Source organism: Phoca vitulina, unplaced genomic scaffold, assembly GCF_004348235.1.
Source record: "Phoca vitulina isolate PV1807 unplaced genomic scaffold, GSC_HSeal_1.0 scaffold1, whole genome shotgun sequence".
Lineage (NCBI taxonomy): Eukaryota > Metazoa > Chordata > Mammalia > Carnivora > Phocidae > Phoca > Phoca vitulina.
This window is the reverse complement of record NW_022589704.1, coordinates 87,336,548-87,364,398: the sequence shown is the minus strand read 5'-3', so window position 1 is coordinate 87,364,398 and position 27,851 is coordinate 87,336,548. Positions and strand designations below refer to the sequence as shown.

Here is a 27,851-nt window from a genome sequence, read left to right as displayed (position 1 = left end):
AATTTCCATGTTGTTACAAAAATGAAGATCATGTAATTCTTTTATAGGTAGATGCCTTGATTGAGAAGAGAATCAAGGATGTTATTGTTCCCTCTGCCCCACTCGGGGGTCAACAGTGTGTTACTTTTTCAGCAAAAAGTACCAAAAAAACAAAAAGAAACAAAACAAAACCCCTACAAATTAACAATAGCAGCTAGCCTTTATGTGAGCATGAGCTTTTATCTGACAAAAAACTGCTTGTAATTTTCAGTGTCATAGCAGTTTCATTAGAATAACTTTTAAAACTCATACTAATCAAAGACATTGTAGGCCAACATGTCAATGTCTCCATCTTTTGGGTACGTACAAATAACATAAGACTTTGAATACATTTCATGAATACATGAATTGACATCCTTCATCCCCTATGAGGAAACAGTGTAAAGTAGAACCTTCTCTATTCCTGTGAGGCCTTCTTCACATTTCCTTTTTCTTCATTTAATGTGCAGTTCTGTTTTGAGAAAGCATTCCATGCCCATCCCAAATCACTTTTCAAGTCCTGAATGTGTTACTATTGCTTAGAGGTTCCTGTAATATAAAAAGAACTCAAGCACAGAGAGCAGAACACTCGCTAAAAGGAAGAGTCTAGAGACAGTATAACCTTGAAAACTACTTTTCTTTTCCTTTCTTTTCTTTTTTTTTTTTTGTCTGCGGTTTGGTGGATGATTCTCAAATGTCTTCTTTCAGTGCAGTCATGTACTCACTTAACAAACATTAATTAGGTACCTATTATGTGCTAGCAGCTGATGACACCAAGTGAAGTGGCCTCAGTGACCCTCATGAAACCCACTGTTTAATGGTAGAGGCAAATGGGTAAATAATTACCTTAAAAAAAAAAAAAGCCAGTAGAAATACTTAGAACTTGCTGGCTGTAAGTCTCCAAGCCATACAAGTACAGGCTTCAACACTGAAAATTGTCATTTCTATAAACAATTCAGAAATGAACTTTTCTTTTGAGCCAAAATAAAGATATGGGCCATCTGGGTTGTTCTCTTTTTCTGTTTAGGCATAAAACAGTATTTATCATTTATTCTACAGGTCTTGCTCTGGTTTCTATTATTCTTACGTTTTACATCAGATTCCTTCTTGATTCCCTACTTTGCAATATTGAGTGAAACAATTATTATGTGTATGCCCAGCCAATACTGGAGAAGTATCAAGAAAAATTCTTCACAAAGAAAAATGTATTTGGCATCTGTAATACGGTACCATACTATGTTTATAGCTTGTATTATATTTAGTTCCTTATTTAATTAATTTACACCCTGCCTCATTGCACATCCTCTCATTTTAATAAATATGTACATGTACATATATGATATTACTTTGCTATTTACATGTTTCACAATGTTTTTCCTGATTAAAGGGTCATATTTTATTCAGTTTTGGTATCCCAAATATATAATATTTGATGTGTCTCTATAACACATATATATTTTTCCTATGAAATATTTAATACCTAGATTCCTAGAGCCTAGACTCTTAGTACTCATAAGCTGATTTAGAATTCTTAAAATATTACACAGAAATTTCCAATTTGTTTCATGACCTCTAACTTGTCTTTTATTTTTTTAAGATTATTTATTTATTTATTTATTTGAGAGAGAGAGAGAGAGAGAAAGCACGCACAAGCAGGGGGAGCTGCCAGCAGAGGGAGAGGGAGGGGCTGGCTCCCCGCCGAGCAGGGAGCCCGATGCGGGGCTCGATCCCAGGACCCTGGGATCATGACCTGAGCTGAAGGCAGCCGCTTGACCGACTGAGCCACCCAGGCGCCCCGACCTCTAACTTGTCGTATATATCAATCATATCCAACTTACCCTGGATATTCCACACTGAAAGATGCTGAGACAATTTCCACAGGTACACAGAGAAAGAAATCTTTCAAACTTTTCATTTACCCTTTAACCACAGTTTTATTGGTCAGATCCCTTAAAAAAATCAGGGTAAGTTCATACATTTGTGTGTGGCTATTTCTGGTTTCCATTCAGCATGGCTTTGGTGGTCTGGACCAGGAGCTCCCTCCTACAGTGGGACTTGGCATGACATTTCTGGCCTCTCTTTCTCCTCCATCAGCCACTGAGCTACAATGATAACCCAAGGCATCTTGATTGCTCCCAGTCCTTCTTCCCTGCTTTTAGCAGGGAGGATAAGATCCAAGATTCGTGTTTAGAGGTTAAGGAATGAAGGTGAAGCATATGGTAAAAGATGAGGTGAGCAAAACCTAACTAGCTTTAAAAAAAAGGTGTTTGCAGAATTTTTGAGGAAATTCCTAGTTAAAAATAGTGTGACACTTTTCTTCCATTTGTTATTATAATTTGTTTATATGCCTCTCTTAGAGACCTGTAGAGAAAGCTGCTTATAATTTGGGGCATGTTCTGAGTTATTTGACCATCATGGTGTCTTATATTACATACTAATACCCTGATTCCACCACTATTTCAACTGCAAACCAAATTTTTTTTTTTTTTTTTTTTAAAGATTTTATTTTTTTGACAGAGAGAGAGAGACAGCAAGAGAGGGAACACAAGCAGGGGGAGTGGGGGAGGGAGAAGCAGGCTTCCCACGGAGCAGGGAGCCCGATGCGGGGCTCGATCCCAGGACCCTGGGATCATGACCTAAGCCAAAGGCAGACGCTTAACGACTGAGCCACCCAGGCACCCTGCAAACCAAATTTAAATCTACTTGTTTTTTATATGTGTTATCTTGCCTTGAGATAAAAGCATACTTTAGGATATGGTGTTAAGCTATGCTATACTCTTGCTATCTCAAAATATGTTAAACTATCATTCAAGTTCTTCTGTCTATTGTTAAGCATATTCTAAAAGCATATATATATATACATGTAATCAATCAAAGACCACTTGACAATATGGAGTTGTCGAACACCAAGATTCCAAGTTAAGCTGAATCCTATGGAAAGAAATACTTTTCAGCAAGTTATTTATGATCACAAAAATATAAAGCTAGATTAACAAAACAATGTACATCTTGGTGTCTAAAAAAAAAAAAAGAGTGTTTGTGCTTCACTTAAAGATCATACACTATGGGAAGTTAACCAACTTTTTTGGTATTATACGAGGTGACATACTGTGACTTCTACTGTAGAAAGGGAGTTTTTAGCGTAAAAAAATTATTACATTTCAATTTTTTTAAAAGGAAGTGATGCCTCACCAAAAAGTCAATAGAAGGAAGAAACTAATTTTTCAAGCTGAAGTAAATTCATACATGCTTTCTATTTTGCATCTGGCTACATTTAAAAGACTTCAAGTCTCCATTGTTCAGAACAGGCTTCATGCCCACTTTTCAAGACACGTTTATATCTTGAATTCAGCTAATTTACTCCATCATTGTTCACCTTTTCCTTTGGCAATATCACCTGACATGTTTTAACTTCAAGCAGAAAGTGAAAATGCTGTACTTTATTCGTATGATATGAATTTTGACACCTAAATGTCTATGTAATATTACCTGGAAACCAATGTTTCAATAAACATTTCCTGAAAATCAGCAGAGCATTTAAAAAGGTGTATCAATTCTTAACTATAAATCCTGAAAAAAATATCTATCCATGTGTTTTAATATTTAAGAAATATTTTTAAGAAGAAGTGAGGGTATGGTGGTAAATAATATTTGAATTATTGCTACATATTTCAAAGGTTTCTTGTTTTGTGGATTAAAATGTAAATTTTGTTTTGGGGGTTCAAGATTAGGAAATCAAAAATATTTAATGAGATACTCCAGCTGAGTCTATGCTGAGCTCACAGTTGCAATAGAAAGAAATGGGAAATCTAAGAGACATCTGGAGACAAGAGATGACAGAAGTTAGTGACAGATGAAAAACTACAGAAAATCTAAAGTAAGTTTCAATCTTGTCAGGACAAAAAGACATACAATAGTTAGGCAAAGAAGTCAGTAGAATAAAGGTAGGAGGATATATTAAATTTCTGTTATGGTGACATTCAAACAAAGATTTTCTAAAAAAAAATGGAAATATAAGTGAAGGAATGAAGATAAGATTTTGGATGCAATGCAGTGATTAATGTAAAAAACATGAAAATATGTTTTGATGGATAAATATATCAAGAGAGGGAATGGCATACAAAGACATACATGAAGAGAGATGTGTGGAGGAGGTATATGGAGGGGGTGAGAGAGAGCAAGACAACTCAGAGTTAGAGAAGGTAACAGAGAAAATAAATTCTTGAATGGATAATCAATGGAGAAATATGTCAAAGAGAAGGCAAATGGTGTGAAATCTAGAAAAAAAAATCTCTGAATTTGGCTATGGATAAATTTTAACAATTCTGGAAGGAACAGAACTTTTCTATTTTAAGAAATTGAGAAGTAAACAGAGAGAAATAAGATATTGTTTTTTGCGGGGGGAGTTGGGTTTTTGTTTGTTTGTTCGTTTGTTTCAAATGAGAGAGATCTGATCCTATTTGAAAAACAAAGGGAAAGGTTTCATAGAAAGAAACTGATTAAAGATGACAGAAGAGTTATTGCATGAGATACCTGAGAAAATTAAGTGGAGATTTAAGTAAGAAAGAAAACTTTCTCTGAGGTTATAATCACTTATTTTGAAACATTCACAGCGTAAATTCACACATCCCACTTTTGCATACCACATCACCACTATCACAATTAGCCACTGAATTTATTTAATTGCTTTCCTACTCACTGGAAACTTTGCCATCTTCTCCTTCCACAGCTGACATTCTTAGGGACTTCATGACTCATGCTGATGACCTTGTGGACATCTCAGCTCACGTTCACCTCATCCTTTCCAGGGACTTATATCCCTCCTTCGCCTCTGCCTTACAGAAGTAAGGCCACACACTCATCTTAATTACCACATGCGACTGCTCTGTTTCCAATTTTACCAAATCCGAAACCCTCACTTATAGAGTTGTCTTGGTCATTCATGTGCTTACTCCTTACTCTGACCTTAATCTGCTGTTCTTGGTTTCCATGATTCCGTCACTAACTTCTAGGCCTCAGCTCCTGACCGGCAACTCATGGTTATTCCATTACAATCCAACTTTGAATCTGTCACCACCAGCTCCCTTTCTCTCTCTCTCTCTCTTTTTTTTTTTTTTTTTGCTACTGCTAAGGTACTGAATATTACTACTCAAGGTCATAGAAACATACTAATTAGATTCTAGAAATCGATCCCAGCTAGATTCATGTTGCTTTAAGTCCTTGTATTCATATTCTATTCACCACAATAGTTTCAGCAAAACTTACCTATCCATTTAAAGCTGCTACCCTAACACCTATGACTATCGCCTATGAGCTTATGAGTTTCTTCAATTTCACTAATTTTAATTGCTAAAATATATTTTATTGCTGCATCCTGTCTCTTCACTTCATCTCCAAAACTAGAAGAGGGAAGAGATATTCCCCTAATTCAATCCTCCCACTTAAATTTACCTCATTCAATCCTTTCAATAACCAAAAAGGACATAGGCATTTGAAATCAAGATATTTCAAAAGATCTCAAAGGTAGGAAACATCCAAGCTGGGGTTTCAAACCATAGTGGGCACTGTTGGTGTTCCATCTAGACACCCTCAGATCTTATTTTCTATTTCGATATTCGCCAGTGCCCAGCTTCTGTGTCCTTTGTCTCCAACAGTTCCCACAGGCACTTTTCTTGAGAAGACAGGAACTAGCAACTCTTCTTTCACAAGCAGTGCTGAGAGCTAGAAATCTTGAGAGTATAGGTCTCCCAAGGGTTGCCCTCATCCAATGAATGTTTGGGTAGGAGTTTGAAAGCCAAACTCCCTCGCTCTCAAGTGAGGTTTACACTCCAGAGGTCCCCAAGTAATCAGTTGAGACCTGGACTTCACTCACAGTTGAACCTTTGTTTGGTCTCTTCTCCTTTCTTATCCTGCTTCTCTCCCATTTCCTGAATTGAATTCTCATTCCAGGATCTGTTTCTAGGATACCTGATGTAAGATGCCAATTTTGTCCATCTGCTTTCTGGTCCGATATTCTTCCTGCCCCACCCTATTGCTTCTTCCTTGTCCAAGTTCCTCCTACACTTCCTGGAATTTGCCTTTCTGCCAGTTTCTTCCCCTCTGCCTGTGAACATGCAGAGTAGCCCCTGACTCCTACACTAAGGAAAACTTCCTCCATATCCTACTATCTTGTCAACATTTCTATTGTTCCCTCTTTCCCTTCATTGCCCAAGTTTCTGTCACTGTAGATGAAATACGCTAGTTCTACATTCTAATTATCTTTCATTTATTCATTCTTTATATTTGGCTTCTGTCTTTACCAATTTTCTGAAATTGATAACAATTAGCAGTATCATCCTGATCATCAACTGCATGTTCTGTTCTTTGCTTTAATCTCTCCTATGCTCTTTACTGCTGGCACATTCTTCTCCCTGGAACTGTCTTCCCTTGAATTCTATGATAGAGTAATTTTCTGAGGACTTGAAATGGCCACTTTTCTTTCTCTTTTGCCTTATTGTTGATTTTCTTTTTCCCCTCTCTTAATCATTTCATCCCCTAACTGTAAACATTTTCCATTTTTATCCTTAGACTTCTTTTTTTCTGTACTCTTTCTTGGGTAATCTCATCCACTACCATGGTTTATTGAAGAGTCTGAACAGTTGGAATAAACCAAAGTGACTTTATATTTATCCAACTCCTGATTCCATATACTCTACTGAATATCTTTTCTCCAGAACATACTATCTCAGGAAGAATCCAGGACTTCCAAGACAATTTTAGTTAAAAGAAAAAAATAATAATGTTAAGATTAATTTTTCAGGCATAAAAGACTGGATCTTTCTAAGTCCAAACTGATATTTCATATGTATTTTAAAAATTTTCCCTCTCTCCAGCTTTGATCAGACTCCTTCTGGCCTGAGGACTTGTAGTGAGAAAGTGACTTTTCTCTTCTCTTCTCTTCTCTTCTCTTCTCTTCTCTTCTCTTCTCTTCTCTTCTCTTCTCTTCTCTTCTCTTCTCTCCTCTTCTCTTCTCTTCCTTTCTTTTCACTTACTGTTCTTTTCTATTTATTTTAGTCTCCCCTTTACATATTTGCCTCCAGCTCTCTCCACTACTTGGCTTGAGGGTAAAGAAAGAACCCCCTCCCCCATAAAACTCTGTCTAGGATGATAACTATTTCTAAGAATTCCCTGATTTAAACAATGCTACAATTTCAATAAACTCTCATTATACTTCTAACCATTGCTTATGTGGCATCTTTGGGGCCAGAGAGAAGGCTTAGGAGAGAGGGTCTAGGACCATTTAGATTCCACTTGCTAAAGTGGAGAAGGTGTTCATGGTAATTTCTTTAATATGTGGGGAAAGCTATTGCCTATTTTATAGCTCCAAGTTATCCCAGCTACACCACAGCTCTTCCCTATGTAGCTTTACTCTTGCCAATGGCCTTTGTTTGGCCACTACCAATGCTTTGAATATTCTATCTCTTCTTCATATAATATATTCCCACTCCATCTCAGCGACCGCTCTCTTTCAAGTCTTCTCCATAAAACCTCGACTGAGCATCACCATTCCTGCTACTACCCTCACTATGATTACCAACTCTAATTATATGCAATCTCTTTTTTTCTTAAAACTCAATATAACTTTATAAAGATCTTACAGAAATTATGTTAACATGAGATTTAGAGATGAGATTTAGGCTTGAGTCATACTGATCTAGTCTTTTTATACCTGAAAATGAATCTCACGTTACAATATGAGACTATTACTTTGACTGGAATTTTGCATGTGTTTAAACTGTAAGTTTAAACAGAAAACTCACTGTGAACAGAAGTGACATATTATTTTTATACTATCACACTTCACAGTGCCCCCCAGTGTCTTTCATACAGTAAGCAGTACTATTTTGTCAAGATGTACTGAATTGAAAGCTGAAGAGGAGATGGAGATGCCCTGACATGACCTCGCACACAGTGTGCTGCCCTCAATAAATGCTTTTTTAAATAAACTAACAGAAAGTGGAGTATATGTGGGTCTCTCTGCCTGATGTTCTCAATCATCCTAGAGAGAAGTAGGTATGTTTTTATGCTAAGGTGGCTATGGAGATATAAAAATATACTTAAAGAAAGGAAGACCTGGAGCAACAATTTGAGGTCATATGCTAGGTTTCAACAAAAAAACAATGAAAAAGAAAACTACAGATTGGCAAGTAGCAGCAGCAAAGGTCCTGCTAAACTGAACAGCAAGAATCTATAATAGGCCAGGCACAAGACACTCTCGATCATACAAATGAAGAGTTGGGCTTATTACAAATAAAAGGGGAAGAAATTCTTTATTAGAAACAAACTCATTTCCTATGTATCTCTGGGATTTCATAACATTCCAATTATATTTGTTCCTACCATTAGAATAATTATCCACAATAGAGCAATTGATCAAATTTTCTCTATTGAGGCTATTATGATTTATCGCTTGATTATAAATTATAATTTAAAAAGAGATGTTTAAAATACCATCACATTGGAAGAGTACTTTTTTATTTTCAAGTTTATGAGTGTGATGTGGACATATTCAATTGAGTCATGTGTTATATTCTTGGAATTAAATAGAAGCACACCCTCCCTTCACAGTCTTAATATGTAATGGCATACACATAGTTGTAGGCAAGGGCTCTCCAGGGGAAGGGGAAGTCAGAACCAACTCAAAATTATTTTATAAGCCTCCTCTCCTGATTTGTTTCCCAGCATTTTCTCATGATAGCTTATCCTTTTTTTTACTTATACTTCTAACCTTTAAATTTTCAGTGCGATTATACTGAAACTGTTAAAACTGTTTTCTTGTATGTTTGATATTTTTGGTTATTGATTTTTGTAATGTTTACCAATATATGGGTATATGTGTAATATGTAACACACATATGCCTATGCATATACTGTAGCATGATTTTGGAGTTGAGAAAAACCCAACTCTCCCACATATCAACTTGAAAGCAGAGTAATATTTAAAATAGCTGAGTCAGTTTCCTTATCTGTTAAATGGAGGAAATAGTACTACTCTAGGTTTGTTGTGAGCTTTTAAATAGAGTGAAAGGGTAATGGATTTCCTGGTATATTGGATATAGAGTATATGAGAGAGACACCAAAGATCATACCAAGTGTTTTGACCTAAGCAACTGAAATAACAGAACTGGCATCAACTAATGGGAGGACTCATAATTGTAGAGAAATATTCAATTTAGTTTTGAACCTGTTAAGGTTAAGATTTCTGGTGGATCTCCTTTGGTTATCTATTGCTGCTAGCAAACCCCTCCAAATTTAAAAGCTTAAAACAACAATAACTTAATTGCTTTTGCATTTGCAATTTGATCAGAGCTCAAGGACCAACTCATCCCTTCACATCCACTGTGGTGCCACCACGGCTGAGGTGACATAACAGCTAGGGACTGGAATCATTTAGATTCACTCAACGTATCTAGCAATTGGTGCTAGCTGTCAGCTCAGACCTTAGCTAGCTAAGGTTGTTGGCTGGAACACCTACACTGACCCCTTCATGGTGTTGCTTGGCTTCCTCACAGCAGAGTGGATGGTTTCTAAGAACATCCCAAGAGAACCATGTAGCAGTTCTATTTTCCCTTAGGATATAGCCTCAGATTTTACATAGTATCACTTCCATAATAGTCATAGGCCTACCCAAATTCAAGCATATGGAAAACATGCTCCATTTCTCTGTTTGTAAGACTCAATGTCACATTTTAAGAAGAGCATGTGGAATGGCAGATATTATTGTAATCATCTTGGAAAATAAAATCTGCCACAGATCTGTAATTGAAAATGTTGAAGAAGTAGTACGTAACATAAGAGTGTAGGTGTAGTCTGGTTATCAACATTTTACAGTCTTTAACATTTAGGTGGGATGAGACTACCAAAGAAGAGAATAACACCAAAGACTGAGCCCTGGGGAACTCCAACATTAAGGTGTCAAAGAGAAAATGAACTGAGAAAGGAGAGTGTGTTGGAATGACTACTGAAATGGAAAAATCAAAAGAATTGGTTTCCTTCTTCCTCATAATGTCTCTTTGAAATCTACCTCCTCAAGATCTGCCCTGGTAAGAGAAACTGAGTTCGTTGAGAAACTGAGTTTGTTGTATATACTGTTAGGTGTGGGACCTATACCAGTCCATGTGATGAAACAAAACTTGTCTAATATGTCAAAATAATCTCTTCCCTTTGGCTATTGACTGATCTAAGGATGGGCATGTAACCCATTTCTGGTTAAGGGATAACAAAAGAATTAACATAAAGATGTTTTTCTTCCCAAATACAATCTAGCAAGGAAAAGCTGTTTTTATCCTCTCCCTCTTCTCCTTAAGTGTAACATACTCCCTGATGATATATCAAGTATGTTGTAACAATGGGACCAAAACATCAAGTCTAAAACAGAATATAACTTAGTAAAGATAACAGTTGAAAAAATAGAAAGAAAAACTCCTATAGACTTACATTCTAAATTTTTGCACCAAAGAGCATTCTTAAACAATGCAGGTTTTTAAATTTTACATTGTAATCTTAGCTTGAAGTGTGACAAATTGTAGGTGTTATTTCTCTCTCCTATATTAACCTTCTTTGTTTCCTTTCTCACTGTACTAATACAATGACTTAATTTTATAACACTTGTCAAGAAACTGAAGCAAATGATGATATTGGAAAAACTACATACAACCTATAACAAATAAGAAAGTTTGTAGACTTTCACAAGAGCCAATTTGATGTTTTACATAGACTGACTTCATTCTAAATCAGCACTGTGTATCTAATACACCATGGTCTACTTTTCCACCCCTCTAAAAGGAAGAGGAGTTCTATTAACATAAAAATATCCACCTTTTAAAAACAAACAAAAAACTCTGAAGTCAAATCATACTAGCAATGAAAGAAACACAGTGGTGGCAAATTATATAAAGTTTTATAATAGGACTTCTATATTATTGCTTAAGAGAAAAGCAGTTATCAGTCAGCATCTTATTCTTTACCAGCCACTGTACTAAGCCCTGGGGATAGAGAAATAAACCAAACACACATGATTATTCTCCTCATAGCACAGTGAAGAATGGAGACATCAGCAGTCCGGTGAAAAAATAGAGCTCCTAAGCAAATAAATATAAGTAAATAAGCAAATATTAGTGCATGGAACTTATAAAAAATGAAAGTAATGAAAGTACTAGGTACTTTGGTGTCATAGAATAGAACAATCTAATCTGTTTACAAAGGCAGAGAAGGATAAATAAAATTTAGCAAAGTGAAAGTAGGAAGGAAAACACTGCCGATAAAGGAAAGAGGTTGTTCAAAGGGTAGGAATAGAAAAGAATAGGAAATATCTGAAAATATTTTTAAAACTACATAGTCCAACAGAGATTGACTGAGATACCGAAGAGGCAGTAGCAGGAGTTTGAGGCTGAATATTTACATAAGGCCTGATTAAGAAGGATCACAACAAAGGTGCCTGCGTGGCTCAGATGGTTGAGCATCTGACTCTTGATTCTGGCTCAGTTCGTGATCTCAGGGTCGTGATCTCAGGGCTGTGAGATCGTGCCCCACCTCAACCCCTGCATCGGAGCCACGCTTGGGGCTCTTCGCTCAGCACAGAGTCTGCTTGTCCCTCTCCTCTGCTCTTCCCCCACCCACTCACGCCATCTCTAAAATAAATAAATAAATAAATAAACAAATAAAATCTTAAAAAAAAAAGAAGGATCACAACAGAAATTTTGGGCTTTACACAAAAGTCAATGGGGATCCCTCAAAAGGATTTAAGCAAGATTTATATTAAAAGAAAAAATATTCACTCTAAGCTTTAATGATGTTAGGAGATGAACTGGGAGATTATTGCAGTGTTGTATGTGTAAGATAAGAACAGATTTAATTAGAGTGGGAGTTGCAAAGATGGAGAGTAGTAGATTGATAATATTTAGAAAGGAAATATTAACAGAAATTGATGGCAGATTGAATTCATTTCAATTTTAGATATGCACAGTTTGAGTGCCTATAAAACATCTAAATGGAAAAACAGAGATGTCAAAAAGGCAGGTAGACATATTTATCTGGAACTCAAGGGAAAAAAATACAAAGCTTGGGATGAACATGTTATTTTGGCAATCATAGACTTATAAATGGAAACTGAAGCTTTAGAAATATTGAAGAATGAGGATGGATATCAGTCATTCAGCAAATAAGTGAGTACCCATTTTGTAAACAGTTGTAGGGTAGAACTTCCAATTGAGAATCTAGACACATGTTGGTATACTTACTTGGATTTACACATACATTAAAGAACTGTGTAATAAATATGACCCCATCAAATATATTCTGAAATATACATCACAGAGTGAAAATAAACTTTTTTTTTTTTTTTTTTTTTTTTTGCTTAGGTAAAATGATGAGCTTCGTTTCAAACAGTATAACTAAAAATAAATATTAATATGGACATCTGGATTTTTTTTTTAAATGAAACTTAAGAAAACTCACTTAAAACTCAAGATATATGTAAAGCTTAAAATTACCCTTTCTCTGGGTGCACAGCTATAGATCTTGGTTGATCCAGGCCTTGGGAAATAATTACATAACGGAAAGAGCCATTGAGTCTCGCAACTTCAATTAAGTTGAAACCATGATCTGTCCAATATATGTTACCTAGGAGAAATACAGATGTGTTTATAATATGGTTGTGAGAAAGAAAATTATTTATTAGTTATGGCTAAAATTAACTTTCTGAGCATTCACATAACTATCAAGAAATCATTTACTTCCTATTTTTTTTTTAATGTGTACATTTCCTAAGCGGAAAGCTGTAAATAAACTAAAATGCAAATACTTCCCAAGCTCACACATCTGCAGTTTAAACCATATAATGATACATTTGTATGCTAAAAATAAGTTGAAACTTCTCTCACCTGAAGAAGGGATCTATTTTAACTTTCTACTGACTCCAGGCAAAAGAGAACTTCTAACACTTTTGTTTACCTGCCTCACAGTTCCCAGGAGATTTGGGCCAAGTTAATACTATATAATCTACTTCTGCATAAAAACACTCGTCTAAAGACTCTAAAGCATTAGAAAGGATGAAGCCAAGAGCAAAAGAGACTATTTATCCCTGTGGCTAGAAGTACAAAAAAAAAAAAAAACTGTTATGAGTTAGAAACAGAATTTTTATGAAGGAGATTGAGATGCTAACAAAATAGGTATGCAACAAGAACAGAAAAAGCCATGGATTATACCAGCAATCCAGTCAATAGCTATCCCCTCCACTCTTCCCAAGCCATTGGTAATGATATCTTCTTTCCAAGTCTGATCTCTTTTAGCTCGGCTAATTTTATTGAAGCCCATGTCTGTCCAGTAGATGGTATCATTTTCTATGGATAAGACAGAAAGAAAAAACAAAAAACAAAAAAACATACACATACACTATAAAAGGTATCAATATATGTATTGGGATCACATTGCATTAGTACTTTGGGGATTATCATCTTGGGTATACGAGGGTATAAATATTCTTCAGGACAATTCACTAACACAAATAGCAAGAAAGATATTAAAACAACATGAAAGAACCTAGTCAAATGGTTTTTCTTAAAAGTACTTTTGAAATATATGTGGAAATGACCTATCACATCCTTGATTATTTTTTCTTCATTTTTCTACTCATTTAACTCAATAAATACTTATCTCACATTATTTTGCAATCATGATGTCAAACCATGCTATTTTGGACCACGGTTTTTCTCTTCACACCTATACCTGTGTCTGAGTTCTCTAAATATGAAAAGAATACTACTGGAGATAATCAACAAAGTCTCAAAGTAGAGAGAGAATGGAAAGAAACATAAGGGCATTTCAACTGTATCAGGCGTGTTTTAAGCATAAGGTCATTCAAAATGTGTAAAGTCTTAAAAATGCCCTAGCATCCAATTATTCCTTCTGAGATAATAGTTTCCCAAATGTCAACTACAAACCCCTTACATCATTTTTCAAACTCTGATTGTACAAATGGGCTTAAGAATACTTGAAAAATGGCTCTATGCTATTGCAGAGTCTTTAAATAACAGTGCTTTTTGAATATTTGAATGAAAAATGTGTCTAAAGATTATAAATGAAATATATGTGCATGCATATGCATAAAGGGTAGCAATTATAGACCAATGATTTTAAATATAGCCACCAGAAAGACACTGGGGACAAATCATTAAATAATAATTTGCCACCAACTAAGTAAGTTTTTGTGTTGTGACCTACGTGGCCATTTGAAGAACAAATCCTTTAAGACCAATATAATTTCCCTCTGGCACAGTGACAGACTATGGAAATAAAGAAAAAGCAATTAGTATAATAAAGCCATTTATCAGTAAGTTTTGAGATTCCATTTCAAGTAAAATATAGTCTAAATTCCTTTGCCTAATTGGAAAAAGATTCCAAAACCCCCTTGTTCTCAAGAATGGTAAGTCAAATACCTAATTGTTTGAAGCAGAGCAGATACCATTTTCAAATATTTATCTGGAAAGCAAGAATTTGTTTGATTTTTCCAATTTTGTTAAAGTATTAGTTAACATTTGAAAGAGTGAATCAATGAACAATAAACATTATTTTTGCATCAATACTAAGCATTAAGTCAAATCCAAACCTTTTCTGCAAATGTTAGACCCATATATCTAACTGCCTACTTTGTATCTCCACTTGTATGTAGAGAAGGCAATCTGGGAATACAAAAGACAAATTCTGGATTTCTATGTGAAACACTCTTCTCTTGCAGTCTTCCACATAGCAACTCCACATGCCATGATGGTCTGATGGATGGTATCTCCATCCTTTGTTTCTTGGGCTAAAAACCTTATATTATCCTTGATTACTTTTTCTCAAAATTCACAGCTAATCCATCACCCAAATACTCTAGTGGTCAATCTATTACCAAGTATTTTTCGTTCTTTTTATTGTTCTTTCAAATCATATCCATGATCCAACTACCTCTTACACTCTCTACTACTTACAGTGCAATCCAAACTACTATTAACTCTTGTCTGAAGCACAGTTGACTCTTGAACAACCCGAATTTGAACTGTGTGGGCCCATTATACGTGGATTTTTTTCAATAAATATATTGAACAATATTGATATAGTCACTGACAGACAATTTATCTTGTAGGCAGATGACATAAACTTACAGCATCAATAAACTCAATAAAGTACTATAAATGTATTTCTCTTATGATTTTCTTAGTAACATCTTCTTTTTCTAGCTTGCTTTATTCTAAGAATACAGTATAATATAGTACATAGAACATACATACAAAATATGTGTTAAGGAAGGGTTTATGTTATTGTTAAGGCTTCTAGTCAACAGTAGGCTATTAGTAGTTAAGTTTTGGGGGAGTCAAAAGTTATATACAGATTTTTGACTGCACAAGGGTCAGTGCCTCTAATCCCCATGTTGTCCAAGGTCACCTACATTGCAAATAGCTTTCTAATTTATTGCCCAGCTTCAATTTGCCTCAGTACTCCCCAGTTCTTTCTCTACTTAGGGGCCACTGTTACCCTTTTAAAAAGTAAACAAGATCATTTCTCTCCTCTCCAGTCAGAGTCTCTAATCATTTGTCATCTCATCCAAGGTAAAATTAAAGTTCCTTCCCATGACCTTCATGATCTACCCATGCCCTTCAACGCTCTCTCACCTGACGTTCTTCCACTCTCCCCGTCCCTCATCACCTCTGGTAACAGTCCTTTCTCTCTTCCTAACACAAACCAAATACTATCAGTCTAAGGTTCTTTACATTACTCTTTCTGTTTGGAAGCTCTTTCCTCAGATATATGCACACCTGTCTTAGCTCAAATATCCCCTCCTTCTTACTGAAACTTCCCCTGGCTACTCTGTAAAAAATTATTTCCTTGACATGCTCTACCTCCCTTACCAAACCTGTTTTTTCCATAGCATTTATTACTGTCAAACCCATTATATATGTACTGGGTTGTTTCTTCAGTGTCTGTCTTATCTCACAGAAATGTAATCTCTGTGAGGGTTGGGGCTTTATTTTTTATTTATATATATATTTTTTATTTATATAGCCATTCGCATATGCTAACATGATTTAACAGAGAATAGTAGAGATATCAGAAGAGTAAGATAAACTGAGACATTCTAAAAACGAACTTTTTAAAAATTTTGTTCATTGCTTTATCCCTGGCACCTAGAATAATAATATCTGACACACAGTGAGCTTAAAGTAAACATTTGGTGAATCACGTGAATGCGATGTGCTATACAAAGACTGGCTGGAAGGGGATACAGGGAAGACACAGCTTTTACCATGAGAAGCTTTATAAGCTCAATAAGGAGAAGGTATGAGCGTGAAAAAAAAGACTAACAATTCACAAGAGTGTAGTATGAACAGCATGTCAGTAGTATAGGCAAGTAATTTTGCAAGAGTCCAAAGAAAACATTCACAACAATCTTCACAAGTCTTACAAAAAATACCCTATTTTGTATGGGAATCTTACTTTTGAATTACCCTCTAATAGCTCTGCCAGGCTGCAAATTCCTATTCCATATAACTAGGAAACATTCTTTCTCACATATACCATTACATCTTGCATATACGTTTATTATTACATTGAGCCAAAATTGGGGCTTTACACTTCTTCTTAGAAACACACTATGAGAAGGGTGCCTGGGTAGCTCAGTTGGTTAGTGTGTGACTCTTGATTTCGGCTCAGGTCATGATCTCAGTGTCCTGGGATCAAGCACCACTTTGTGCTCTGTGCTCAGCTTGGCCTCTGCTTGGAATTCTTTCTCCCTCTCCCTTTGCCCCTCCCCCCACTTGTGCTCATTCTCTCTAAATAAATAAGTAAATAAAATCTTAAAAATGAAAAAAAAAGAAAGAAAGAAACAGACTGTGAGATAATTCATAGGTAGGAATTGCAACTGGCCCAACTTTTACCAATGTAGTCACATCTGCAGTAGACACATCATGAATATTCATTTTGTGGATAATAGATTAATTTGTAATGCTGAGGCTATCTCTAAATGGTCAAGTCGACTAGATCAAAGCACTGATGAACTGAGAAGTTTCCTGGTATTATTTCTATTAGGCATATTTTGGAGATTAGTGAGCAAATCAATCATGTGGTGATACAGTAAGGAGGATGAAAACAACAGAAGAATTAAATCAGTCATTCATATCCAAATCCCTTTCTTATCAATTCTTTCACATACATATTGCATACCTATACACTTTAAATTGAGTAAGTTCACAAATATATAAGAATATGTTTTCTTAAAAAGAAAATATATCTTCTAATATTTGGGAATATCTGCAAAATAAACAAATGATGTCAAGAATGTCTTAATTAGGAATAAAATCAGGCTGAAAGATGATAAAAATTTTACAACAAACTATAAAGATACAAAATGGAAATACATACAAATATAGAAAGGGAAGAAAAGACTATCATAACCATGTCCTGATACTTATTCCAAAATATGATATTTTTTAACTTTAATTATCCTTATTCAACACATACTTATAGAATATTTAGTGTGTGCTACACATTATTATAGGCTAGGAGTTTGGTGGTGAACATGATAGACAGTCCTTGTAATCACAGAGTTCACTTCTGGAATTGAATTAAAAATAAACTGTCTTAAAACATATAGTAATTGGTAATGTATAAAATAATCAGAGGACTGGAAAATAGAATTTGTAATTTAAGGTAATAACAATTATAATTAGCTCCCCACAGATATAATAAGACACATAGGATACTTGGTAACTATTTTCAAGGATTACGTATAGAGAGATTGGAGGCCAGCTATTGTGCATTGTAACTACAGTCAGAATTAAAAGAAAAACCACATATGGTCATAATGATATTAGTCTGTAAAACAAGGGAGAGGCCTACTGACACTGAGAAAAGTTAAACTTTTTGAATTAAGCTGAAGAGCTGACCATCTACAGAAATAGATTATGCACAGTCTTGTCTGAAAATAAGAAATAAGAAATACAAATCTCTTAAAGTCCTTTCACCCCTATTTTTTATTATTTTAATAATAATATATAATAGTATATATTATTATATATAATTTTTAAAATTTTTATTATGAAATAATTTTTATTATAAAATAAAATTTTATTGTATATTATATATTATATAATTTTATTATTATTATCTATTTTTATGATTAATTAACACTTAATTGATCTAGTGAACACACTTGTCTCCATGTTAGCTTGGGTTGTTGTGTACTTCTTAGAAAATTCAAAGTCCTGTTTCCCCACCTAAATTGACATACTATTTCAGAAAACACCATACCAAAATAAAAAAAAAAACAGATAAAATATAAGGTAGAAGGTTACCATACTTCCCTCTCCTAATGAAATAATCACCAGCACACCAGGAAGATAGCAGACTACAGTGCAAGGGGTCTAGGGCTGGGATCTTAGCATTTATCACTGTCCCACCGTTTCCCATCAGACTTTCACAAAGTTACTTTGTCTCACTTGGCCTCAGTTTCCTCACATATGAATATGAATATGCAAATATAAATAGAAAGACAGAGATAGATATAAGTAAAAGAAGGTAAAATTTAGATAACCTTTAGGGTTTCTTTCAACTCTTGATGTTCTAATGTTAAGATTTAATTTTTCAGTTGCACTTAAAAGGAATACAGTATTTTCAAAGTTCTGCCCAATTTGAACTGTTACATAGATTTTCCTTTTTCGCTGTAATTTTTTTCTCATTTTAACTAGCTTTGTTGTCTGGAGCTAAAAAGAATAAAGCAAATGATTTTTCCCAGAACATGCTACTAATGGTTATTAAACCACATTTATTTTTTTAACTCAGACCTTTTCACTTATCCTACTAAATGCTACCTTGTTACATTTGATCAGTGATCTTGTCAATCAACATTTAAAAAAAAAAATCATGTTATCCAATGACTCCTTTTTGTGATATCCACAATTTGGTAGGTAGGTTTTCTGTATCTTTATTCAAGGCAATAATAAATATGTTGAACAGAATCAAAAATATACTTTTGGCATACCACTTTCTGCAGCAATGGCAACTCCATCATCCTTTCATATCTGGCTGATACAACCAGGAAGAACTCCTACCTAACAGATGAAGAGGCAAGAAATTCTCAACATTCTCCCCTTTCCAGGAACCCCTCTGTGCTGATCTACTTTGGTTGATAGTGCTTACCTTGGGAGATAAGGAGCAAGCGACTGGCTTCAACGAAGGAATGGTTTTAGAATATATATTATTAAAAGTAAAGGGGAGCTTATTATTTTAGCTTCCTCCTCAATTACTAGGTTTTTTGTTTTTTGTTTTTTGTTTTCCTGCACCAGTGTTGAATACGTCTGAGAGGTAAAAATTACAGTGTAGTTGGGGTGCCTGGGTGGCCCAGTTGTTAAGTGTCTGCCTTCAGCTCAGGTCATGATCCCAGGGTCCTGGGATCAAGCCCTGCATCAGGCTCCCTGCTCGGCGGGAAGCCTGCTTCTCCCTCTTCCACTCCCCCTGCTTGTGTTCCCTCTCTCACTGTGTCTCTCTCTGTCAAATAAATAAATAAAATCTTTAAAAAAAAAAAATTACAGTGAAGCCAAGAAAAATACTGGCTTTTTGGATGGGTCTTTTACAAATATTATAATGTTTTTGTAAAAGATCTATATCTTAGCTCTTTGATCACGTATCACCAAGCTTTAGTCTTTTGTTTTGTCTAGAATTCTAAAAGGTAACGTAAGTATAACAAATACAATCTCAACTTTGGTAAAAGTAAGGACATCCAACCTTAATTCTGAGAACACTAAAAGACTATAAACGTTCCTGGCTCCTATTATAATTGTTATTATTTTGCAAATAAGAGCCAGTGCTATAAGGATCAGGAAAAAAATGTGAAGATGGAAAGAGTTTGTGAGCTATTAACTATCAGAATAAAAGGAACTATAAAGAAAATGGGAGACAGAAGTAAAGGAAGGGAGGAAGGAAAGGAATCACACTTCTCTCTTATCATCGGCATAGCCATTCTCATATGCTAACATGATATAGTAGAGATATCAGAAGAGTAAGATAAACTGAGACATTCTAAAAACGAACTTTTTAAAAATGTTGTAATTGGTGCTTGAGGGACAAGTTTCTTCTATCATCTTTTATCAGTATATTGCTGATAAATTAAAACCATTTTATAGCACTATGTATAAATGTGGCTATATTTTGGATCTAGCACCTCCTGTGAGAAAGACTGCTGGATGGCAAAAAATATATTGTCATGGTTAGTGAAGCTACAAAAATTAGAAGTTACCCCACAATTTATTTTTAAAAATCTTACCATAAACTTCCTTTTGCCTTAATTAAAGCAAAAACGAAAACCTCTGGCATAAACAAATCCTTCTGAAAGGATCTGAGTTTGGTCATTAGATCCGGTAACATGGAAGGATTCTAGTACCTAGTTCCTATGGTAATGATTTGGTGAATGACACCATGGAAGCTCAGAATCTGGTTGACCTCTAGGAAGCTTACTTTTCCCAGGTTCATAAATTAATAAGATTATAGAAATTTTATAGAAAACAAGAATCTTGAGCAATACGTTCTGCTAGTACCTTCTTAGATATTACACAGAAGTTGTTAAGAAAGTCAAGTTAGATCCACAACACAAAGAATTACTTAAGGACAGCTCCAAATTGTGAGTACTAAAATTTGCAAATTTGTTTAGCTTAATTTATTTGCCAATTTTTTTTTTTCCAACTTGTTGGACCACATATACTCTATCTCACACTTTAAAAATAAAGATATTTATGCTCACTCCCAAAAGCACATGCTAACTTAGGGGAAAGTATATATGAAGTATGCCTTGGTTTCTTGATAAACTTCAGGCTTGGTTTCTAGAGAATGTTTTATCTATGACTATTCAACTATTGCCAATTAGTGTACTCTGTATTACCTTATAGGGAAAGCTGTTAGGATTTCATTGCTGTTGTGCTTTCAGCTTTTGTTGTTATATACAAATAAGGATAGGCTGTAAGGAGTCAGTATTAAACTCACGGCACCGATGTTTATACAGAACCTGCACTTTGTTAGGATCAGAAAGAACAGTATCCCTCACCCTGCCACCCCTCCAACCACCAACTTTTACTTGGACTTTAATTATTTACCATCACTTTCAGATGAGCTGGTTGCATACACCTTTCCCCTTTGAGGTCAAAAATATAAGGCTTCTCTGTGGTTTTTATTGTCATTTATCAGCAGTGACCTTAACAGGTAGGCCCAGAAATTTAACTGTTTCTCCATTTACAAAGACTGCCTTAAGGCATGCAATTCATTAATTCGTCAAGCTTAGTTGAGATAATGATTTCCAAACTGATTTCATTCTAAAACTTTGACACATAGGTCGGTTACCTCCAATCCAAACCCTATTTTTTTTCTTTTGGAAATCACCTTGTAATTTTTGGAAAGAAGAGACTTTCTCACATCACTTCTGCATTTTCCAGTCATCATACATCTAAATGCTCTATTTTGTTCTGCTCTGTGTCTCGTTTCAACCCAGATACGGGATTCATTTCAGCCCTTTTCCCTGATCCACTTCCTATAAACCCACCCACACATGAAATACAAATAGTACAACAGAATTTATGGAAGCATGGGATTGGGGATAAGTTATAACAACATAAAAACTTCAAACTGAAACTTAGATACCGTATTCTAAAAAGTGCTCTGGTCATACCCACCAGAGGTGATTTTTCAATGGTAGCCCGGGCCTTACACCTTATTGCCCACCCCTCTCCTCCTATCTCATCTCAATTTATCATTCCCTCCCCTTTCAGATTACCCAGTCTCCAAAAAGAAACCCTCTATAACTATCGTCCCCAACCTCAGCAGCCGGTTTGCCTTCACACGGTTCAAAACACAATAGTCCTCAAATGGCTGTCCATTAGAGTTGCCTGGAGAAGTTTGAAAAAAAAATAGTGAAGATAAGGGTTCACCTCAGTGATTTTTAAATTGCTTAGTCTGGGGTGGTGTGCTGGTTGAGAATGATTAGCTAACTCATCAAAAGTACAGATAAGAAGAAAAACACTTGTTATTTAACAGGATCCAAGATCTTGTGAAGGAGATTGCTATTGTAAAATGCTACCCCACCCCTGTTACAAGCTCAGTGCTATTAATGGCTCCCTACTAAAGGGATTTTCAAAGACAAAAGAGGGAGAGAAGGGCTTCACACCATCTCCAGAATACCACGTTTGGGATTTTTTTTTCTCCAGTTGGAGGAGGTCTTTAACTTGAAAAAAAAAAATGTATTTTTAAATTTGTTGATTCTGATGAGACAGGGAAACTGAAGGGACCCCATGGATCCCATAAAAAAAGAGTTGTTTCTTTTTTCCTTTGTCCAGCTTCTATTCTTGCTAGGGCCTGCACCCCCACCCCACTCTACACATGCCTTGTAATGCAAATAGCTTACGGCTTCCTTGTAAGGGACAGAGATAATGCTATCTTTGTAGTCTTCCAGCACAATAGATAACAACTAAGGAGCGACCATAAAATAAAATAAAAAAAAAAAAAAAAGAGAGAGAGAACTCCAAGACCACTGATTCTAAACACCTTGACACCAAGACCCCTGGCTTCAGGGAATAAGTGATTTATGAAGGATACCTGGACCCTGTCCTTGTTCTGACCAGTTCCTGGATGCCTAATCACCAGTAAAAATCTCAGACCCCAAGCAAAGAGGAGACTGCCTCCTTTCCTTTATGAGACTCCCTGACACTCATTCTGTCTGTATCTACTCTCTCTGTATCTTCAATAAACTCTGCTTTCACCTCCAACTGGCTCATGTTTGATTTCCAACTTGCATGGTCCTGCAGAAACCCCCCTGGGTCCTTGGACCTGGCCTTCCTGCATCACTGATAAGCCACTGGCCCCAGATCTGTCAGAAATCACTGCTCTTCAATCTATGCCTGAATCAAGCTAAATCAAAAGGCAGCTCAAGGAGATTACTTTGTGTGGATCTTTCTCCATTCTCAATAAACTGGCTTTTATTGAACTATGTACGATATGTCCTCTGCCACACATACGTATTCTTTGCTTTATTTTTTTTCTTTTAAATTATGTAGACATTGTGAGCCCTGAAATTGATCGCATTCCTGTCTTTGTACTTGTTATTAGAAATAACAAAAATTGTGATTGCTGCCAACTTTCAGCAAAAATACAGTATTTTACAGCATACAGTTTATTTCTAGTTTCATGTTATTTTTTTCCCTTTTTTCTTAGAGCTCATTCCCTCACATCTTAATTGTTCATCTTACTGCCATTCCCACATTTTTGAAAGTACATACAATAATATTTAGAATAAGATGAGATATATGTGCTGGTTTTTTTACAAAGATTTATTTGTTTATTTGAGAGAGAGTGAGAGGGCACGTGCACAGAGGAAGAGACAGAAGAAGACTCCCCGCCAAGCAGAGTCCAATGTGGGGCTCAATCCCAATATCCGAGATCATGACCTGAGCCAAAGGCAGACACTTAACTGATTGAGCCACCCAGGCGCCCCAAGATACATGCTTTTTAACTTATCAAATCATAGTTTATACATAAGTGACATCAGAGTCAGTCAGCTATACACACTGTAGGGAATGGCTACACATTGTCTTACAAGAAAATGTGAAAATGGTGATTTTTACTTATTTTTCTCATCCTTTAAGAATTTCTGTTTTAGTGTATATTTAATACAAGTAAATAATTTGTTAATAAAGTGATAAAAAACACATGTATTTTAAGTGAAATCTCTTCTTGGTTAACCAGTAGTTATATGATAAAAAAGAAAGGCTTGCTACCCAGAGTATGGCTGCTACTTTCCAATCACACCCCATTTTTTTTTTTATATATTTTTTTAAAGATTTTATTTATTTATTTGACAGAGAGATAGAGAGAGAGCACAAGTAGGCAGAGAGGCAGGCAGAGGGAGAGGGAGAAGCAGACTCTCCACCGAGCAGGGAGCCCGACGCGGGGCTCGATCCCAGGACCCTGGGATCATGACCTGAGCCGAAGGCAGCCACTTAACCGACTGAGCCACCCAGGCACCCCAATCACACCCCATTTTTGACATGCTCTGTGCCATGGCACACCAGCCAAAACCGCTGGAGCCTACTGAGTGCTACGGAAATTGAGAGGAAAGCAAGGTCTGTCAAGGTCATCAGAAAAGACTTCAGGGGTGAAGTGAGGCTTTCACTGATCCTTGAATACTGGGTAGCGTTTGGATTCACATTTGCAGAAATGCACAATATAGTTTACAGAAACCTAGTTGAGAAAATGAACCAATTTAATAAATGTAGTCATCTTCATAATAATAGGAGAGACGACAACTGCATTTCAGGAAGACTAGGGAGCAAAAACTGATGACAGCCAGTTGTGAATCCATCCGATATCCTAGGTACAAATTAAGTTCTACTTCCTATTCTTTTCCAACTTTGAAAGCATTTCTTTAATCATTTTGCAGGTTAATAAGGACCCAAGTTCTTGATATTTCATATTAAAAGGATTCAATAATAAAGTGCTAATGAATTACATTTGTTTCTTTCATTTTGAGAAAGGCAAATCAATACAAACGCTAATGGGTAATTTTCTTAGAGCAACAAATCACTGAAGAACTCCATCCTTGTGAGTAAATAAAATAAAATCTGCAGACTTCAAAGGTTTTAGATATCTTAATCCCCTTAAGGTACAATGTTATGAAACCTTAGATAATGTACATTCTCTTTTAAATTACTCCTTTATCAAATAAGAAATACATGCCCATCTAGCTTTTGTGTCCTGAATGGAATTTGCATTAAACATACTTATTATAAAAGCAATTCCATTTTCAGGTTTTGAACTGTTTCCTCTCAGGGTAACAAAAAGAATCTTTCACATTTTCTTAAGCATTCACTGTTTTTCCTCTTCAAAGCAATTGCACCGTGCTGTTTTTCACATGCATTAAGTTAGTTCTCACAGCCCTTGTGTTCCTAATTTTGACTTTCAGGTAGCATATGAGAACTAAAATGTGCTGTCACGGTCTCATTGGCTTCAGATTAGAAGAGGACCAATTGCAGCTCCAAGGAGAAATTGTTTTAATTTATTCTGTTTTAGATTTTCAAAGCTGAGCTATAAAATTGAGACAGCATGTTGAATAGATATGTCTTCAAGGTACACCTACTCAGACAGTTCTTCAGGAAACCATCAACCCATTTCAGAAAACAATGCCATCTGATTTCACTTTTATTTTTGAACAGGGGAACACAAAAAATCTGGTTCCTCAAATGCTTGGTTTCTCTGTTATGCCTCAAATTAGTAAATCAGACAAAGATGGAGTGTATACCTTAAAAACAGCAAATATATTTGTGTATACATACATTTTTTTCATCATCACCTCTGGTGAAAAAACACCTTAAGAAGTTTACTGAAGAGAGGAATGTGACATAATAACCAAGGCTTGGATACTATGTTCTGATTTGAAAATCTCCGCTGGACTACTTAGTGACTATGACATGGGCAAGTTATTTATCTTTCTGTTAAGTTTCCCAGTATGTAAATAGATAATAATAGAGATGCCTTGAGGATTAAATAAATCAATCGTTGTTAAAGCACTTAATGTCTACTATATAATATAATAAAGCATCAACTACTAAAATTTAAAAACACAAAGTATATGATATAATAAAATAAAAAGTATAATAACTAATCAATTTGGTAATTTTATACCCTTTTGAAGTTTTAATGTGGTCTTAGTTTAACATACAATCATCTTTATAAATTTAAAACTATAGAGAGAATATTTTGATATTTTATTTGCAAAAGAAGAAAAAAACTATTTTTAATTAATCCCATCCAAGGAAATAAGAAAAGAGATAGAAAATAGTAAATAATCAGACATTGCTATATATTTCCACTCACCATCTATGAATTTTTATATTAAAATTTAACATTGATTTGGATGCACAGTGGCATCTCACATTTTCAGAAAGGCAAAGTTAACTTTACTATGAAAAGTTACACAGAAAATTTACTCTAAGAATTACTTGAAATTGTCAGTGTTTATTATACTTATGAGCGGACCAAACAACAGGAAGAAGTTGTTATTAACACCATTAAGAAATCAATAAAATTTGTCCTCAATTGGTGTTTTAAATGCCTATGCATATCATTTAAATCATAGGTGACAAAGAGATATAAGAATCTCATATATGATTATTTTCTACTTTGATTTCACTATTGAATTGTAGCTAATATGATAATAAAACATAGTCTATGAATGTGCACTGCTCAGACTTTCAGAAACAATGATTCTTTCTATGAATGAATTCCTGCTAAAAATAGGAAAAGTACGTAACTCGATAATTTTTATTGAGGGCTATATGCATTATGGTAGATGACCAAGAAGCCTCCTTCAGTCTTCCCAGAGCATCAATCACCTTCTTGTAAGTACTTGGTAGCCATATACATTACCTATCATTTCCTTAGTGAATTCCAATTGTTTCTTGACCTACATTGGGAGTACATTAAAAGAAGGCTATATATTCTCCTCCTAGATAGCTCCACAGAAGCGGGTGTAATACTTTGGACTGCATAGATACAAAAGTTCATTGAATGAATGATCGAGCATGACTGTCTTCACTCTTACTATCCAAAAGTCAAATACATGTCAGAAGATAAACCCATCAGAGCTGCCTTCCATCTCCTCCTTTACCTGTGCTCTCTCATTTGATGGGAGGAACAATATTCATCACCCAAACTAAAGACTTAAGAGTTATCCTTGATTCTTTCTGCATCTATTTACTTTACCCCCACATTGAATCAATTACCAAGTTCTGCATGTTTTAACTGCTTCTTCTTCGTTTTTTTCAATCTGCATATAGCACTTCAGTTTCATTCAGGTCCTCACTATCTTTCTTCTGATCTATTGCAACAGCGTCCTAAATGGTCTCCCTTCCTATAATTTTATTATCCTCCTACCCATTCTCACAACTATCAGGGTAACTTAGCTAAAATACAAACCAGATCTTATCATTGTTCATGTTTCTAGGTTTCTCATGACCCTAGGATGAAGATCAGATTCCTTAGTAAGTCATATAAGGCCACCTATGATCAAAAACAGTAGCCTCCAAACATTTTTGTTGAGTAAAACAATTTGAGTATCTACCCTTAGTATATATATGTTTTTTCATCCATTACACATGTACACACACATGAAACATGCACACCAATATGTTTTTAGAGAAACAAGAAAAAGTAAATATAAGCAGTTCTACTATTTTCTTCTATCTAACTAATTTATTTAGTTACAGGGTATGTACTTTGCTTCCTTCTTGGAAAAGATTCAGCCTATAAGTACTTCTTTGGTTTTGTCTAGTACACCTTCCTGCCTCAGGTTTGACTCTAGTAGAACCACTCTGTTTGCAATCGCCCTCACTCACTGTACACACACCCATCATATAATTTCTCACTTCTATGCCTTTTCTCATGTCATCTTTCCTGCACCTCTTTCCCAAGATTCCATTATTCAGATGTTAAGACTCATGCATTCCTCCTCCAGGAAGCCTTCTTGACTATCCCAATCTAGGTCATTGTCCTCCTTGCTGCTCTCATAATAACCTGTGCTTATCTCTAATAATTGTACTTAATACAGAGTATTGCACAGCTCACTTTTTATGCATCATCCTTTCCAGTAGACTGAAACTGGTTTTTATTCATCTTGAATCCACAATGTCTATCTATAGCTTTCTGTATATGATAGTTGAATAAATACTGATATCCAATTAACAATAATACAAATAGAATCAAGCAAATGGTTAAAAAAAAAAAGT

The 27,851-nt window shown here is 35.3% G+C and overlaps 1 protein-coding gene across 9 annotated transcripts in view; it reads right to left on the bottom strand.

Annotated features, from left to right (window-relative positions):
- Positions 1-27,851, bottom strand: part of LRP1B (LDL receptor related protein 1B) — a 1,853,519-nt gene that overhangs the window by 462,215 nt on the left and 1,363,453 nt on the right. For all 9 annotated transcript variants that reach the window (XM_032387847.1, XM_032388632.1, XM_032390176.1 and 6 more), the window contains 2 exons: positions 13,263-13,397; positions 12,549-12,678 (listed from right to left, as the gene is read on the bottom strand). In XM_032387847.1, the coding sequence (XP_032243738.1) occupies positions 12,549-12,678; positions 13,263-13,397 (265 nt within the window). The remainder of the gene's footprint in view (positions 1-12,548; positions 12,679-13,262; positions 13,398-27,851) is intronic.